The 18,205-nt window shown below is 34.0% G+C and overlaps 1 protein-coding gene across 2 annotated transcripts; it reads right to left on the bottom strand.

Annotated features, from left to right (window-relative positions):
* Positions 1 to 3,739: 3,739 nt before the first annotated feature.
* On the bottom strand, positions 3,740 to 16,946 carry LOC147383201 (chloride channel protein CLC-d-like). Of its 2 annotated transcripts, none has more exons than XM_086427508.1 (23): positions 16,570 to 16,946; positions 16,412 to 16,484; positions 13,970 to 14,191; positions 13,847 to 13,893; positions 13,662 to 13,760; positions 12,612 to 12,686; positions 12,061 to 12,149; positions 11,819 to 11,959; positions 11,147 to 11,217; positions 10,887 to 10,966; positions 10,613 to 10,762; positions 8,952 to 9,011; positions 8,780 to 8,854; positions 7,535 to 7,686; positions 7,152 to 7,287; positions 6,919 to 7,050; positions 6,744 to 6,821; positions 6,590 to 6,645; positions 6,034 to 6,120; positions 5,796 to 5,952; positions 5,588 to 5,689; positions 5,462 to 5,503; positions 3,740 to 4,284 (listed from the first exon to the last, which is right to left on the bottom strand). In XM_086427508.1, the coding sequence occupies exons 1-23, from the start codon at positions 16,744 to 16,746 to the stop codon at positions 4,270 to 4,272; spliced, it is 2,316 nt and encodes a 771-aa protein (XP_086283634.1). In that variant the 5' UTR covers positions 16,747 to 16,946; the 3' UTR covers positions 3,740 to 4,269. The 2 variants fall into 2 exon arrangements, with proteins under 2 accessions (XP_086283634.1, XP_086283632.1); XM_086427506.1 differs by having other exon boundaries at positions 5,457 to 5,503.
* Positions 16,947 to 18,205: the final 1,259 nt, after the last annotated feature.

The following is an 18,205-nucleotide window of genomic DNA, read 5'->3' on the forward strand; positions in this document are numbered from 1 at the left end:
GAAACAAAGAAAAACACAACAAATTTATATAGAAAAAAAAACCCAAAAATGTATGAGTTTGTTAGAGAAAAAGTACCAGAATATTATAATATCCATATATAGATGTTTAACATTACGTGTCCAACGAAGATTATCTTCCCATTTTAGTATAAATGGGTCGACGTGATTATGTTGAAAAACAGTTAATGAGGATTTCAACTCTAGCCACATAACTTGAAGAGGACAGCTTTTTCTTTAAATAGTTTCCAATTATATCCGAGGGTACATTTGGAAATTTACTCATTATGCATAGATGGGGCTGGCAATGGATCGGGTGAAGCTTTTTCCATACCCTTATCCAATTATATATCCGGTTATTCGTATCCAATGTTTAACTCACTTACGCTAAAAATATCCATATCCAACTATTTATCCACTTTTTTAAAAGGATATCCGTATTTGACTTGTACCCAAATTTCAAACGGATATCCATGTCAGATAAGATGATGGAAAAATATTAATTTTGAATTTTATATATATTATGAATTTATTGTATTAAATTCAAATAAATTGATGTTCTGGTTGGATAAGATATATATTCATATCTAACTCTCAAAATATTCGGATAAAAATAATTACAAATAAATTTATCTGGATTCTTAAATGGATAAAAAATTTATACCCATACACGAATAACTCAGAAAGGATGAGTCGGATAAGCGGATATTATTTGACCCATTTTATTTGTTTTAGATCATCACGATCAGCTAATTAAGAATGAGATTTCATCTTATCTTATTGAAATAATAATTAATAATGCAATAAAAGAGTAAATTAAGGATTAAATCAGTTGAGAGAAGATCTTATTCAAATCGTAATTTAAATATAGATAACAAATCTCTAAATTATTAAAATTAATTATTTTATATCAAAATAATTAGAAAATTTTAAAGATATTGGATGAGTTGACACATATTCAGAGTTAATAGGAAGGGCAATTGACATTTTACAGGGACTTTCTCGTTTGAGCGTCCAAAGTTATGAGACAAACACGCAAGATTTGCGCCCTTTGACTTCCATGGAAAGCTACATAAATTTTGGGTTTCTTTTTAGGATAATTATTTAAAGGCCCCTGAAAAAGGAACTATTTTGTAAATAACCCCTAACTTTTAAGATTTCTCTTAATAGTCTATTTCATAAAAAAATTATTTCTAATTAGTCCTTAAATCTCACCCTTCAGTCCTCACATTTTTCACAATTGAAACGATAAATGTGCCCTAACCATTCGAACTCATCATTTTCATAAATAAAAAATTGGATTTTTGACACCCCAATCGAGTTTAGGAGATTTCATTCTGACGTTAAAGATTTGAGAGGAAGAAGAAGCCATTTTCAAGTATTTTGAAGGCATGTAGAAAACTTAGGTTTTTTCAAATTTTTTTACTTCGTTTTTGGATGAAAATTGATCAAAGATGGTTCTTTTGGTTTGAAATCATTTAGACATGTCGTTATGCCAAGTTTTTAGTGGATCTTTTCATGTATTTTAGTCGGAAAATCTCAACAAAAAAAAAAAACGAAAATGATTGGATTTTATCGTTTCAAGTTCAACAATTTTGAAAATTGTCAAAGTCAACAATAAAAATTGTCTTACTCAACAATAAAAAGCGGTGAGCTCAACAATAAAAATGTTGACCTCGACAATAAATAAATAAAAAGTGGTAAGCTCGACAATAACGAGTAGGGACTAGAGGTATCAATGGGTCGGTTCCTAAGAAAATTAGAACCATAACCATTATATTTTCTAATTCTGGTTCTTATCGGTTCTAGGTCCAGTTCTAAAATAAATGGAACCAGAACCGCAAAGAATCACAAGTACTCATCAGTTCCAGTTCACAAGAATCAAATGGGAAAAAAAAATTAGATCATTATTAAAAAACATCTTCTGAAAGATAACATATTATTTACAAAGTATCAACTTAATAATAATTTGTTCCACTAAAAACATTATTTTAATTATGTTTTTTTTTCAAAAATTTAAACTCATATCCTTTACAAGTTATAAACTTTAAGAAGAGATGATCCATTTGAAGCTATAATATTTAGTGTATATGTAAAATTGAATAACTTTATATAGGTGGCGGATCATGGGACATATGTAAAAACAATGGTTTTTCAAAATATAGAAATTTTGGATTGAGCTGATTTTTTTGGATGATGGTCTCTACGATGAGAAGATCATCCTCACAAAAAATCAGCTCAATCTAAAATTTCTAAGTCCATCAAAAGTGGTTTACAAATTATTGGTAAAACATCGATGGTTCACATTCTAAATCACTTTTGATGGGGTTAGAAGTTTCAAATTGTACTGGTTTTTTTTTTTTTTAGGATGATCTTCTCATCATAGAGATCATCCTCACAAAAAATCAGCTTAATCCGAAACTTCTAGCCCATATTTTGAAAAATTATTATTATTGCATTGTTTTTACATATGTCCCATCCCATGATCCGTCCCCCTTTATATAATATATGTTAATTTTAAAATATGGAAAAACTTTAAATCATGTATAATGTAAAAACAAATGACAAAATAAATCGGTTTTGGGTACCCATCGGATAGAACCTAATGGTTCCGGTTCTTACCGATTTGGTTTCATATTAGACCCGACTCTAATCGGTTCCAATAAAAACATAACCGAAATTTGATTTTGATTCCAGTTAAATGGGTAGCCATTGACATCCCTAATAATGAGGAACCATTAAGAAGAAGAAAAAAAAGTTTACTAAACAGACTATCAAGCTACCACCCAAAATTCAAGGACAATTAAAAAAGAAAACCCTCCGCTGGGGACCTTTAAGTAATGTTCCCTTTCTTTTTTAAAGAGGGCTGTGATTGGCACCGTAACTTTTGCTTATTACACCCAAATTAAAAAAATCAAGCGATTTTTTTCAAAATGTGTGCAACATACATCCAAATTCCGATTTTGGTACACTGCTCATTTTAATTCCCAAAACATGTTTTTCCGGTGAATTCATTACTTTTGTGATCTACAAATTAGAAATTCACCTTAAAATCAATGGTTGAGAATAAGCAAAAGTTGGAGTGCCAATAGAAACTAGCTCTCTCTAGTTTTTTTTTTTTTTTAAGATTTCTATTTGTTAAATTCAGGTTTTTATATGGCCTAATCCTAATTGTAAACAACTGTTGAAGTTGTTTCAATGTGTTATAACATTTTGTAATGCCGAAACAATAACTTGAACCAAACTTTTTAATGTTTGAGTGGTGTTTTTACCCTTTAATTAGAGTGTGATAAATAATTTAAGAAATTGGGGTGATCACATAAAAATTGGGTGCCAATAGCAGCTCTCTTTTTAAATTGTTGTTTAAGGAATTTGTTTCTGGAAAAGCTAACATGAAACATGCCGGTTTTTACTAATAAAATAATATGTTGGTAATTATTATTATTTTTAAATCTTAATTACATCTCTCAGAAACATTTTAAGTATTTCATTCGTAAAAAATGCTCCCATTTTTAAGTATTCTTTAATCCCAACTTATATCCAAAATTGTGGGAAAAAAATGTACTTTCATGTAATGTTAAAATGATATTTTATTTAGTATTTTAATACAAAAATACATTTTGATGATAATTTTATCTAATATTATTTTTAATATATAAATTACTAAATATACATTTTTTCTATATTGACCATAAAAATATTGTTTTTTATCAATTTTTTACCCTGCCAAATTATTCTCAAATTTCTAGTCCCAACTTTTTTCACTTTGTTACCAATATAACCTCAAACTAATAGCATTTTGGAATATCATACAGAGACCAAGCAAAACTAAAAGGGTCTTTTTTTCCTACATGTTATGGACAGCACTAGTGGAAACAAAAACCTTACTCTTGAACACAGCTTACCCTTCTCACATAACAAATTTCCTACAATCCATGCATGCATGCATCTTCCTTGGGGCATTCACTAGCGACGTTGAAGCTTTCATATCTTTTGGCATGAAGAATTGCTTAAGCATAACCCATTTGAAATTTCCCCGAAATGATCTCACATTTCACGCCCAAACCAACAATTTTATCCACACAAATAACCGACAAACCTCGGAGCCTCGTATAAACTAGAATCAATCAGCAATGGCAAAGCAGAAGAAAGCTAAGGCCCTAGCATGGGTGGATTGGATGATCACATTGGTGTAATGTTGTTTAATCTTGCACCAGAAGACCATCGAGAAGAGGGAGCTCCACATCTGTGTTCCTTGCAATTACTCTATTATCAGGCCCATGAGCTCTGCCAAATCGAAAAATGAGAATTAGAAAACAGTTAAAACAACATGAAAAATATGTTTCGACCATATTTCATTTTCTTTTCCGTTTTTTTTTTTTACTATTAATTTAGGCATCAGATCTTTCAAGGGCTTCAAGTCAAAATATAAGTTGTTTGGAGGAAAATGGAGCAATATCACAGTAAATCACCCAATTAACTCCTGATTCGAACTACTTGTAGAGACAAAGGAAGCAAGATGGTAGCATGCTTTCTTCCAACTCTTCTGCTACTGAAAGTGTGCTCGTATCTGTTTTCGCTATCTCCATCCATGTACAAAAATTATAATTTAAACAACATTGTTTACTACATATTCTTCAAATATTTTATATAGCATGTTATAAAGGTCTCATCCCCTCACTCCACCGAATACGTATTATGTGTCATCAAACAAAGAATGGAATTGAGGAAGTGAAAGGTACAATTTTTAAGACAAAAACTTGATCAAGATTTCCAGATGGAGAAAAAATACACATTTTATGACTAATAAACTTATTACTCTTTGATCTAAAACATTACTTAAATGATATGGTTTTCCGAATGCCAAATGTGTCTTTTGTTGGGATTTCTCATATTATACATATAGGGGAATGCTAACGTCCAAGGCCTCATGGGGACGTTAGGATTCTCCAACACATTTTTTTCAATAATAACCCCTACCCATTTTGTCTTTTAGTAAAAAAGACAAGGGTATATTAGTCTTTTTACATAATAAATGCTATTTTTTTTATAGATACTAATTTACATAATAAATGTTTATCTTTTACATAATAAATGCAAAGGAGATTTATTCTTTAGATTTAATGTTTTGTTTGCAATAAATGCTTTAGCAATTAATGTAAACAAGTATTTATTATATAAAAGACCAACATACCCCTATCTTTTTCACTAAAAGACAAAATGGATAGGGATATTATTGAAAAAAAAAATGTGATGAACAATGCTAATATCCCCATGAGTTCTTGACCATTAGCATTCCCCATCTATATAAGGACTTAATTAGAGCCGGTGCAATAAGCACATTTAAGTACAAGAATATAAAAAATTGTTAGCAATTCATCAAACTTGGAGAATTTCCCATGGTGTGAGTATCAAAATAAACAAAAGAAGGGATATGAGGGGTATAGCTGAATCAAGACCTTACACTAGTCGATTGTAGCTCCACCGTAGCTGAATCCTCATTGTCCTACAATTCCAATGAACCACCATGAATTTACAAAGCATCGCACTTAAATAAAATAACATAAAAGGAGCTCATTCAGCTAAGTACCTCAACTAACAAATCCTTCCTTGTAATCAAACCAATAACATGAGAAGCACGAGGTACAACAAATATATGCCTCAATCCTAGCTGACGAAAAAGGTTGTATGTCTGTATCATAGGTTATATAGATCAGAATTGGAGATAGACACATTTGAAGAAAAGAAACAATAAATAAAATGGACATACTTGTTAGGGTACAAATGAGAATACTCACCTTCGTCAAAGACATATCTTCAGGAACAATGTACGGAGAGGGGTTCAGAAAAGGGGCAAGATCTATGTACATTTCCAAGTCATCTGGAGTTAGATGAATGTCCTCTATGGACAGTCCTTTGCTAGAGACGGGTTTAACAAATTCACAGAAGTTGTGCCTGGATATTCATCCACTTTGTTAACTTTTCCCAAACGAGTAGAATGGAAGAATTAGAGACAAATATTGAGCATCCAGGTACCTGACAGGTATGGATCCACCACCGAAATCACAGGGCAGAGAGCTATGCTGGAAGTCTATCCTAGATTGCAGAAGGACCAACAAGTGACTGCAGCAAAGAACCAATTGTTCAATTATTCCATCATTGACTAAAGTGTCTACCATCATGACATAAGAGAGCTGCTATTGGCACCCCAACTTTTGCTTATTACACCCTGATTAAAAATCAAGAAAATAAGTGAATGGTTGAAAATAAGTAGAAGTCGGGGTGCCAATAGAAGCTCTCATTTTTTTTTGGCTATATTTTTTCTTTTTGGGTTTAGGATTTTATATGAGCCTGATCATAATTGTAAACAACTGTTGAATTTATTTGAAGGAGTGTTATACTGTTTTGTAATGCTTAGATTATAATTTGAGCCAAGCCTATGTAATGTTAGAAGAGTGCATTTTAATCTTTAATTGGGGTGGGATAAATAATTTAAGAAATTGGGGTGTAATAAGTAAAATTTGGGGTGCCAATATCATCTAGCAGAAGCAATCTTATACAGAGCGAGCAAACAGAGGTTAACAAGTTCTACCTACGAAGGATGAGTCCAATAACAAGTTCCTCTCCATTCCTTCCATTATCTATGACCTGGAATGCAAAGCAAGATGAAAGATAACCTAAAGAAAAGTGGAAGGTTAAACTGAGAGAGAGAGAGAAAAAAAAACTAGGGTACAATGGTAACTCACAGGGAAGCCGTTGTGCTTGTTGTTTCGCAAAATAGAAACTACATCTGCAACTTTAACAACACGAGTGAAGTAGACAACCTTTCATATGTAGCAAGTCAATCCAATTGTAAGTTGAAAACAGGTATGTAAAGAGAGAGACTAGAAATAATAGAGGCAGCTTGAAAGAGAGAGAAACCTTTTGATTTCTGCATGCCTCCTTTGCTGTCATTTTTCTCATGTGGTATTTAGGTCTTGACTCAAGTAAGGGTATGCCCCTCAAGCGGGCCTGTTCTTCATACAAACCTTCATTGAAAGCATCACCAACAGCCTGTAGAAGAAAAAGACCCGGAAACTTTGGTTAGTGTGGCATTTTTTTATTTTTTTGGAGCATTAAAGTAGTAACACGATATTTGATATTAAAGGGCATACCTTTGATATAAGAAGAACAAGCATGATAAGAGGTAAAAGTTTCAGGTTATTTGTGATTTCAACCATAATGACACAAAGTGACACGGTCATCCGCATTGAACCCCCAAGAAAAGAAGCAGCACCAAGTAGAGCATATCTGAAAATTTTCACCAAATACTGGGATTGTAACTGTCTTCCCATAAATCGAAGTTATAATTTCAGAAGATTTTCAGTGGTTCTGACTTGTTTGAAATCAGCACCAAAAAATATGAATGCTGATTCATAATCTATATTCTCAAAACATAATTAGCACCCATGATGGTTGGAAGACTTTAGGACCCAGGATTTCAAAGTCGCATAATTCATGAATCATACAGGACATTAGTGACTAATGAGGAACTCACGTTCCCTCTTCGATGTTGAGCTTCCTGTAGAACTTAACCACAAACATGCCAACAAGCCGTCCATATGTTGATCCTATCATTATTCCAGGAACAAATTGACCAGCTGGAACAGCTGTACCAAATGTCACTACTGCCAAGGTATAAAACATGACCTGAAAACATATGGATGAAGCAGTCAAACATTGCAAGAAAAAGCAAGGTATGGTTATCAAAATAATTCACTAAATGACTTAATAATTTAGGTTGTCATCATCCTAATCATCACCATTCCTCTGCCCCAATTATTGTGTGTCACCTATTAATTGTTAACCTAAATTGAAATTCCATTCTAAGTATGACCATGTGCTACATAAATACTCCAACCTCACCAACAAAGTATTGACTACGCACTTTTCAGGCACTTGGGGAAAAAGCAACAAAATCTAAAGGAAGAATGCATACATATTTGTGTGTAGTGTGTACCTGTGAAAAGGATCTGTATAGATCATTGAGCAATGTTGGTAGGATATTACCCTTTTTTAATAAATATAGAATTTACTAAAAAGAAGGAATAGAGAACCCAAGATACTTAGGAAGTTGGGGCTTTTTAGTCAATTGCATTGGAAAAGCTCCTAAGTTCTAACAACTTGAGGATAGAAGAGTAATTGCTCTTGGGATTCTAGAGACATCTTATGGATGTGTAAAACGGTCAAGGGCTTTGATCTTTGTCAATTAACATGAAACTTAGGAGGAAAGGCATTGAATTAAGAATAAAAGTCACGGGTTTAAAGATCTACCTTAATTGAGTCTCAACAAATTATGAGCAAGAAGGTAATTGACTTTATGTGGGGACCAAGGGTCAAGATTGGGAAAATTAGAAATTTACTAGAAAGACTAGGTGAGAAAATTAGGATAGGCTTAATGTATCAGCAAAGGTGGAAAATGCTTGGGTTTTCTTGGGAAAAAAACAATTAAGAGAGGGCTTAAGAAGTAATTTTCCTAAGAAAATCTAGAGCACTCAGGTGCACTAATTCCTTACAAAACTGCCTAACCGACTGGACCTGTGGTGAGTGAAATCTAGTGCAAAATACAAGAGTAGTTGACTTATCCAAGGTTCAGTGTGAAATTTGCTAGGGCCTTGGGTGACCCACAGCCCAAAGGAAAGGTCTTTCTTAACTTCATCTAAGGCAATATGCATCAGAAAAAACCAAAATTGATTTCTTGCATAAAAGACAAAGATAGTGAGCTGGTAAAGAAATTCAATACCAAAAATATTAGAAGGCTTTGGGCACTGTACTCATGAAATGTTTTCGCACTAAATAAATTCCGTATTGCATCATCCTGCAACCAAGACATATACTCCATTACAAAAGCTAAGAAGCACGCATTTTACACTAACAAGAACAAGAATGGAGGTTGCTAGAAATTTCATGAGAACCTGAGTGTTGAAAAAAATAGTGGCCAGATCATTGTACTCCTTCTCTTTAGAACAGTAAAACTGCACTTGCAAAAGAAGAGATAAAAACCAAAATGCAAAATCCTATAAAAGGAACAGATTAAGTAAAGAATATCACAACATGCATACGTACTAACCATTTTGCGTTAAGTTAAAATATTGATTAGAGCTATATAAATTTCACAAAGCTGATAACATTATATGTCATGGGTATACGAAGATATCAATAAATATCTGATACATGCATTCACACACATAAATCAGATAGAACGCAAAACAATTATTAAGATGAAAATACTTCCATGCCAAATCCAGAAAGAAATTTCCTGGTCCAAGGCTCCAAATTAACAAAAGAAGCACAACTAGCCATGGAAAAGAGAACAGAGATCACATAGAACACAAGGTAGTGGAAAGGATGAAAATAATAACATAATAGTAGAAAGAGACACTAACAATTAGTAGCTCCAAGTTCATATGCTACCAAAGCTCAATATAACCCACCAATAGCAGGAAAAGTAGGATAGACTATTCCCAATTAAAATGAAGATAGCTACAGCCCTTTGATGGAAAGGTCACTGTACCTATGGAGGAGCTGTTTCTGAAGTCAAGGTGTTCTTTATTCCACGGTTTGAAGTCTTAGTTTTGAAATATGCCCTAATTAGTTGAAAAACTCAATAAAGAATGTACAAAACAATCACGACAATGGCAAGATAAACTGAAACATGCCAAGAAAACTCCAGAGAAAGGGAAAACTTGTGGCCGCATATATTCTTCATCATTTGAATCCAGAGAGGAGGACAGTTCATAGTTTTGTTAAGTCACAGAATATCTCCACCAAGATGTTTCAGTCTTGAGGGTGAATAAAAATGAAAATGATTTCCCAAATGAGATATCTCAACAAACTATTTCATATATTGAACCTCCAAGGGAAGGGAATTCACATGTCTCAGTTCCCAACAAGGACTTTGGCTGGATGAGCAATCAAGTTGTAAGGGTGCACCCTTAGAAGGGTGTATCTTTTTCTAATGCCCTTAACGTCCATCTAGAACATAGTTGATGCAACCACCATTAGAAAATGTAAGATATGTCTACAACCAAGTTTTCACTGCCACATCTCCCACCAAGCATAAATACAACAACATTCACCAGTGTGGTAAAGCTTTGCTTAGGCGACAGCTAGGCTACCATTTCGCCCAATCAAAACTCTAGTGCCTTAAACATGGCTCAAGAAGGTGCTACATAACGTTAAAGTGAAATTTAGACTTCTAGTTGACATATTAATATACTAATATAATACTGTGGAAAAATAATAAGAAAGGGGCAAAAAAGAGAGAAAAATTAGTTCTCAGTCCTAACTTTGTCATATATAGTGTCATAAGTAATGGGCCTACAGGCCAAGTTACAATCAACACATAACAGTGAAGACTAAACCCAAACTAAAAGAGCATGGACATCAAACATGCCCAGCTTGGACAAGTACAGAGAATTACTTGCAGTAGTAATCTAAAAGAGATGGAGCAGATATATGCAAGAACTTACCAGACAACAAGAAAATTTGAAATCCCTAAATCAGCCATGAGATGATCCAAAGGAACAAAAAGACGGAACTTTTTTTTTGCTGATCACAAAAAGATGGAACTTACATTTACATAATTTCCATACATTCCAGGAGGACGAGGGCACTCTATATCAGAATTTTCTTCTAATTTCGGGCATGGACTGCATTTTCTTAGAAGTGGTAACCCAAAGGAAATAACTGAGGTTATCACAGAGATGAGGCATACTTCAATTATCTGTGACAGTGAAAAGAATATTCTGATGATAAAACATATGTATGTAACATTTCAGCGACAGACATAACTATAAAGGAACAATACATACTGATAATACATAATGTAGGATAGGTCAATGGCTTACCTTAACCCTATTCCCCTTCTTATGTAAATATTTTCGACGCCAGTAAGTTATATAAAGAGTAAGCTGGTTAAATAAGGCTCCTGAAAAGAACCAGCAAGGAAACAGTTAGGAAATGGGCTTAGACCCATAGCTCAGTTGGTTTGACACATTGCAAAACAACTTTGAGGTCGTGGGTTCAAGTTCAGCTTAGCCATAAAAAAACAAAAATGTGAAACAATGGAGTAAGAAAGTGTAAAAAGCTCAGCCCACAAAATTCCTACCAAGAACACCTCCAATAACCCCAATAATGGCCATCGGCAGTAACTCCTCAAACGAGTAGTCATCTTGACCCCTAACAAAAGAAAATAGTACCCGTTAAAAAGAATCAATGCAAAGCAAATAAGGCTTATAATGGGTCGGATACAGGCCGTATCTGAGTATATCCATATTCAGATCCGAATTTCTTTATATGGATCCAACTTGGATCTTACTAGATAAATCATATGCGAATCATTTTGATTTCACTTGATCCAGATCCGACCCAACCGAATTGCTTGATTCAGGTAAGACAATTCTGTATAGTTCAACATTTTTTCTTCTATATATTGTTTGTTAATTGCTATACTATTCTATTTTACCATTATAATCATTTTATTTTATTAGAATTTATGATATAAGTAGTTGAAAAAGATATTTGAAAAATCTAAAAAATTAATTTTCAAAGCAATATATAATTCGGATCTAGGTGGATATATGGAGGGATCCATATCCAACTCGGATCATGGGACATAAAACCATATTCGACCCATCTTTTATTTGGATCTACTCCAAGGACCCAAATTTGCTAAATTCAGATATCAGATCACTCGGATTTCGGTTAAAATCCAATCCATTTTATGCCCTAAAAGCAAAGAGATGCATAATGATACAAGCAAAAAAGCTTAGATTCTGACCCCGATATATCCCAGATTATGAAGCCACCTGAGCCAAAATGCCCACATTTTCCACTCTTACACCAGCCCATTGCAGTACGCACAACAACAGCCACAATTGCAGATGTAAAAAACACGCGCCACATAAGTTGACTCCTCCACCTTCAACCACACATAAGAATTCAAAAAGGAAGATGTACTAAAATTGTTAGGTATTCAAATATTTATACAAGTATGTCAAGAAAATGAGGAGGCTCCCCTACCAAGATGTGACCTCTTCGAGTGCAAATAATACACCACCAACCGGAGCTCTAAACGCAGCAGCAACTCCAGCTGCACATCCACAGGTTACCTTTTCAAAGGATTAGACACCAATCAAATGAGTATGATTGTTCCAGAGATAATAACACATGTGCCTTATCAAAAAACTGAAAAAAGTGGGCTAGACACATCTTATTGAGAAATAAGAAGGTCAAGATAGTAACTAGTAAGTTCAAATGATATTCTTGAATGCATACATCTCAGTTTATGCTTCTTTTTCAAAATTGAAAGCATGATAGTAATGTAAGTTAAATTGAAATTAAACATCTCACGCCCATGAAAACTCATATGAAAAAAAGATAAGAAAATATCTTGAAAAAGATAAACGCATCTAACTTCAACAATATATGAAAGATTAAACAAGTATGAAAAAAACTAATCTGGATGGAATACCAACATGAAAAAGGTATATCAAGATGGCAGTAACTTCAGATATCAAAAGTAAGTTAAAGTTTCAATAACTAAAAAAACTTGTACAGCATGAATTACTCACAAGATCACGACGATCTCTCTCACTCTTAAATACTTGTAGCCACCTTAAGCTTAGATGATATTTTGTTGATCCTCCCTGAATTTATTTGTGCCATGAACAAATGTAAGTTTGCAGAACCAGACAAGACTAGAAAAAAATATATGATTGGATGCCATTATTTCAACACTCTGTAACAGCATGAGCACAAATCTGTGTTATCTACTCTACTCATTAACAAGCCAAAAAGGAGAAGTGGGGGTGGAGGATCTGTAAGAAGTTCAATACAATGAAATAAGCAAGGACGAAATATCACCCAAGAAATATAGAGAAACAAGCACATTCACAATGACCTATTAAAGAAGGAAGGTTTCGTAAAAGAAGAAATAGTACAAATATATCTATAAAAAGAAAGAAAGAAAAAAAACAAAGCAAATTTATAGAATCCCTTAGCAGAACACTACATGCGACGTGCATTTTGTATTCTTTAGTGACACATCATATTATAAATTTTAGTAAAAGTATAAAGCTTGCCTATAAAGACAAACGATGTTGTAGGATAAGAAAAAGTGCAAATATACGGTTCCCTTGTAAAAGATGTGTGTGGCATAATAGTTTGATATTGATGTGCTTTTCATATTTTTATCAAAATACCTCCTATTGTATATAATAAAAGTATACATATGCATGTAATTAGCAAAAAAATGACTAAAATGTCATTTCGTAGAATGGTAAAAATAGTCCTTTCCTTTTTAGATGAAACTAACATAAGCAATAGCCCATATTTTACAATATCGGGATTGCTTATGCATAAGTAACAATTGGCATTCACCATACACCAAGAGACAATGACCATAGTTACACCACTCACAAACAATTGTTTGACCTTTGGTGTATCAAGGAGAACACTTATCAAATGAGATTGTTTTACTGTCCCGTGTGGAATAACCGTTCATTACACCTGCTGTTAATGACTATTGTTTTATCTTTTGGTTTATAAATGAGACTATTTTATCAAATAAGGTTTCTTACCAAAAACATACATTTACAGAATACAGTTAAGGACATGCTTACTTGTCCAAGCAGAGAAGCAATACAAGCACCAGTGTGCACAAGAGGGCCTTCTTTTCCTAGTGCAAGCCCACCTCCCACTGAACCAATGCTTCCAAATATCTGTGAACACAAGAAGAGAAAAATAGATTGTAAAGATAATACAAATCTCAACATAATACAGCTGAGCCCTGAAAAAGAAACCATACCTTTCCAATCAAGGTCCTGAAAAGAAGGACACCGTGTGTATCAACTCCTGCACATTTATGTGACTATAATAATTCTCCCAAAATACATCAATATTAAAAGGCCTGGCCAACAGCTTAGCTTACCATTCAAATAACCCTTAATTTCAGGAATACCAGATCCGGCTGCTGCTGGTGCAAATTGTGTTACAATAAATACAGAAGAAAATACCAAAACCAAGTTGATTAATATGTATACCACAAATCCCGCCAAGTACGAATTTTGTATTATAGAAAAAGTTGCTGCAAACTTCCAGCCAGCAAAGTTTTCAACGCCAAGATTAATAAAAACGGCAGCTAATCCGGTGCCTGCAGTTAACCAAAAAGACATCTGGAATACGATTCAAGCTCCAACTAAATCTAACATAAAATAGAGACAAAAATGAAGCAAAATTCAAGAGCAAAACAACATCAATGGCTTGGAGTCCACCTACATACAGGTTGAAAGTTCTTTTTTTTCCAACATAAGGAGATGAGAACAAAATTAGATCAAAGTTGCCTGCATCAGGAGATGAGAACAAACCAAAACAATATCTCTTCATCAAAGACCTTACCTAAGTCAATGTCATCACAATTTGACATCTTACTTCTAAAGCATGAAGACTATAAAGCTTAGTATGGAGGCAAAATCCTCAGATGACAAAATTTGTCTCTCAGACTTCTATGTAAACATTCTGATCCACCCAGTATTGACTCACCTTATTTTCCTTCAATCCCTCATCTACTTTCCACTAGTATTCTAACAGGTTAACAAAAGTGATGAGGAATCAACCCACATTCGAACGCCAAGATCTCAATATCTCTTTGTGAAGATTTATTTCTTTCTACAGGCACGAGAACCTGTTATCTTCCCATCTTTTGTATTAGACTTCAACAGAATTTGTGAGCTACCACCAAATCTCATCACTTTTGGAAGAAAGCTAGTGGAGTGCCTAGATGTCTCATCACATCAAAAGCAGAATGGTGGGCTACCTCAGAGTGGATTCTCTATCATTCCCATCCACATTTTTTTTTTCTAACTTCATTCTTCACACGGCATCCTTTTGTCTGATGATTGCCTTTTATTTTGCAATGTTAGTATAGCAGTTTCTTTTGTCTAACAATAATGCATATTCACCTGATGGCGTTAATGTTGTTTGATTTAAAAAGGAATTAATGAAAATAGGAGTCATGTTGCTCTAATTAGAAGATATGGATCGCTAGGAACATCTTCTGGAAGTTGCACTAAAGATAAGTATATTTAAGAAGCTGGTTGTAACGGAAGGAGCATTGTAAAACTAAATTCACAGTTTCTCTTTTCAAAGACTTAGGAGGTCATATCTTCCTTGAATTATATAGTTCTCTTCCTATTTCAATTTCAGGATTGTAACATCTATATAATAAAACATAACGGTAGACCCCACTCCTTTGTCTCAAGATTTATACCCCATAAACAACGTATCTCAAGGATGGATGTCCCTCCGCTTTTCTCTTCTCTCTTCTTCCCCTTCCCAAGAAAACCCCTAACTTTATTGTCTTTTTTTTCTGCCCCTTTCCAAAAACACCCCTACAATTTTCTATATTGATCTTGTCCCCTTTTCCAATAATACCCTTCCAAACTTATTGTTTTTCCTCTTTCATCCCCTAAACCACAAAGAAACTCCAGTTTGTTATTAGTGAAATAAAGGGGTGTGATATGGACCTAAAGTCAAAAAGAGAGAGAATCAAATTCAAGTAAAATTTACACCTTTCCAATTTGATCTAGATAGAAAAACAATTTACGGAAGTTAATGGCACACCCAAGGATCAGATAGTAATGTTGCCTTCTTCCATTTGGAAGATGAACTGATCCAGCGATACCAGTGGAACTTCAAGAATGTGATGATATGTTGTGAGTGGACTTCACTAAGGCTCTAATGGAAAGGTTTTGACCAACTAAATATGAGGGTTACACAAGAGACCTTACCAGGTTCAATTGCCCTTACATCCCTAGAATCTCAAAATTGCACCAGTTGGCCTCTTTTGTCCACTCTGAACAAATTGTTACATCAATAGTTGCATGAAAAAGGGTCCCATGTCAGCAACTTTTACAAGTCATTGATGTAGTTGACTTGCCTAAGCCGTTAGTAGTTTAGATTTACTAGGAATATGAACGATTGTCCGAGCTCCTTTTAAATAGGTGTCACATTTCTTTTCAAGAAAATACACATTGTATAATATCTTCAAGAGATGGATCTACTTAACAAACTGGGTGTTGTCAAACCATAGAAGAATTAAAATCTTACTCTTCCTCTACATAGATCATGGAGGTAGGCCTTCCTCAAATTAAACCGCCCTTTTCCACATTTTTTTTTTTAAGGTACAAATTAAAATGGAATTAGTTTTGCTAATAAGAACACAAGTCAAGTTATAAAAGTAGAATTGAAAAAATAAACAATAATTAAATCTAAAAAACAACCTACTAAAATAATGGAGTCCTATTAGAATTCAAACTAAATTCAACAGAAATAAACTGAAATCAAAGGCAAAATATAAGTTCAATCTTCTTACCGATACCGATCAGTAGAGCAAAAAACCATTTCACCACTACATTATACACAACATACAGCTTTCCTCTCTGTGCCTATCAGATCACAAAAACAAAATCAAAAGAGAAAAAGAGTGAAATTTAGCGAATTTTCCCTCACGGGTCCTCAAAGAAACACTACCTGTTCTTCTCTGTACGCGTAATTCTCTATGACTTCGTAATCGAGACTCTCAACGTTGCTGCCATCACTCTTCCTCGCGAGATTCAACTCCTCTGATTCGCCTTCGTCAGAGTTTGGTAATCGAGACCAGGCGAGGTTCGTAGTCTCGATACCGTTCTGAAAATGGTTCGAAAGCATGATTTATAGCTTTCTTCTCACGCGAAGAAGAGTTGCAGAGCGCCAACTCCACTTAGAACAGAAGATCTTCCAATCTTTATGACATTGCAGAGCTCTTATTGCCGAAGAATCGAAAAGGAGCTTCAGATTATCAGATCTGCAAATGAAGATAGATGAAATACTGTTGGGGGAGATTGCAACGAGAGAGAGAGAGAACGGAAAGTGAGAATTTTGGTTTGGTACTTTAGCGAGATTGGTGTCGTGTCCACGTTCGTCCGAATTAGCCACGTGGCAAATTAAATCCGACAATACACTTAACCCGTATTTTTTGAGAGATTTACCCGGCGGATACAACTGTTGCAGTTTTATTACAAAAACTCCCTTGGAGTTCTCAGAACTCCATGGGAACCTTACTTTATCAAGTTTATTACCCAGCAAACCTTATAATGGGGATCCATGTCATGAAATTCAATTTGATGAAGTTAATTTATTATTTAACATATTAAGGATGCAAAAATTTGTACTTCCTTGAGATCTGTGATGAAGCCTCGTGATCTTCTCTCCTCGTTCTTTTGGGTATGCCTGCAACAACATCTCTCCGACACTCAATCAAAAGTTTAGTACAAAAGTAATGTAAAAATTTAGAAGAGGGAGAACTCATACCTTTTAGTATATCTATTCATCTCTTTATAAAGATGAAACCTTAAGAGCCCTTTAGATCTTATTATCGATTTGACTCTTATTCGATTTAAAAGGTAAATCTTCATTGGTGATTTGGAATGTATTTAGTAAATATTCAATTCCCATATATTCCTCCATTTTTTGGATTTTCTCTAATCAGAATTTTAACCCATTTTTATATAATCCTTGATTTTTTTCAATCGAGACATAAACCCATGGTTGACTTGTAACCAAGTCGTCAAACTTGCTCTTGTATCTTTATATCAAATTTGAATCCTTAGGTTCCACGTGTCACCCCTTGGTACCTAACGAGAAATATCCTACAAATACCTTAAACAAATCTTATTTCATGAAATCTTAGTAAGAGTCATTGGCCCCATATGGATTATCAACTTGGAAATCCAACTTCACAACCTCCTAGATTTCATGGAAAAACTTAGATTCAAAAAAAAAAAAAAAAACAATTTTTTGACTTGATCTTTGGTGTTGAAAATTGATAGCTATCGAACTCCTGAATTTAAAACTAACTTTTTTTATTTTTTTCAAATTTCTTAGAATTTTGTCATTTATAATCTTGGGGCATTAGATCATTATTTTGGATGCCACAAATAAATGTGGTTATGATCCACACCAAAATGTGCCTAGTAACAAATTAATCGCATCTATTTGAATTTTATGACGTGGATCCCCACTTCAAGATTTGATGGGTAACAAACTTCATAAAGGAAGGTTTGGTGGGTAACAAACTATATAAAGTAAGGTTCCTTTAGAATTGTCAGAACTCCAATGGAGTTTTTGT

The sequence above is a fragment of the Akebia trifoliata genome, chromosome 16, assembly GCF_017979445.1.
Source record: "Akebia trifoliata isolate Shusen 1 chromosome 16, ASM1797944v1, whole genome shotgun sequence".
Lineage (NCBI taxonomy): Eukaryota > Viridiplantae > Streptophyta > Magnoliopsida > Ranunculales > Lardizabalaceae > Akebia > Akebia trifoliata.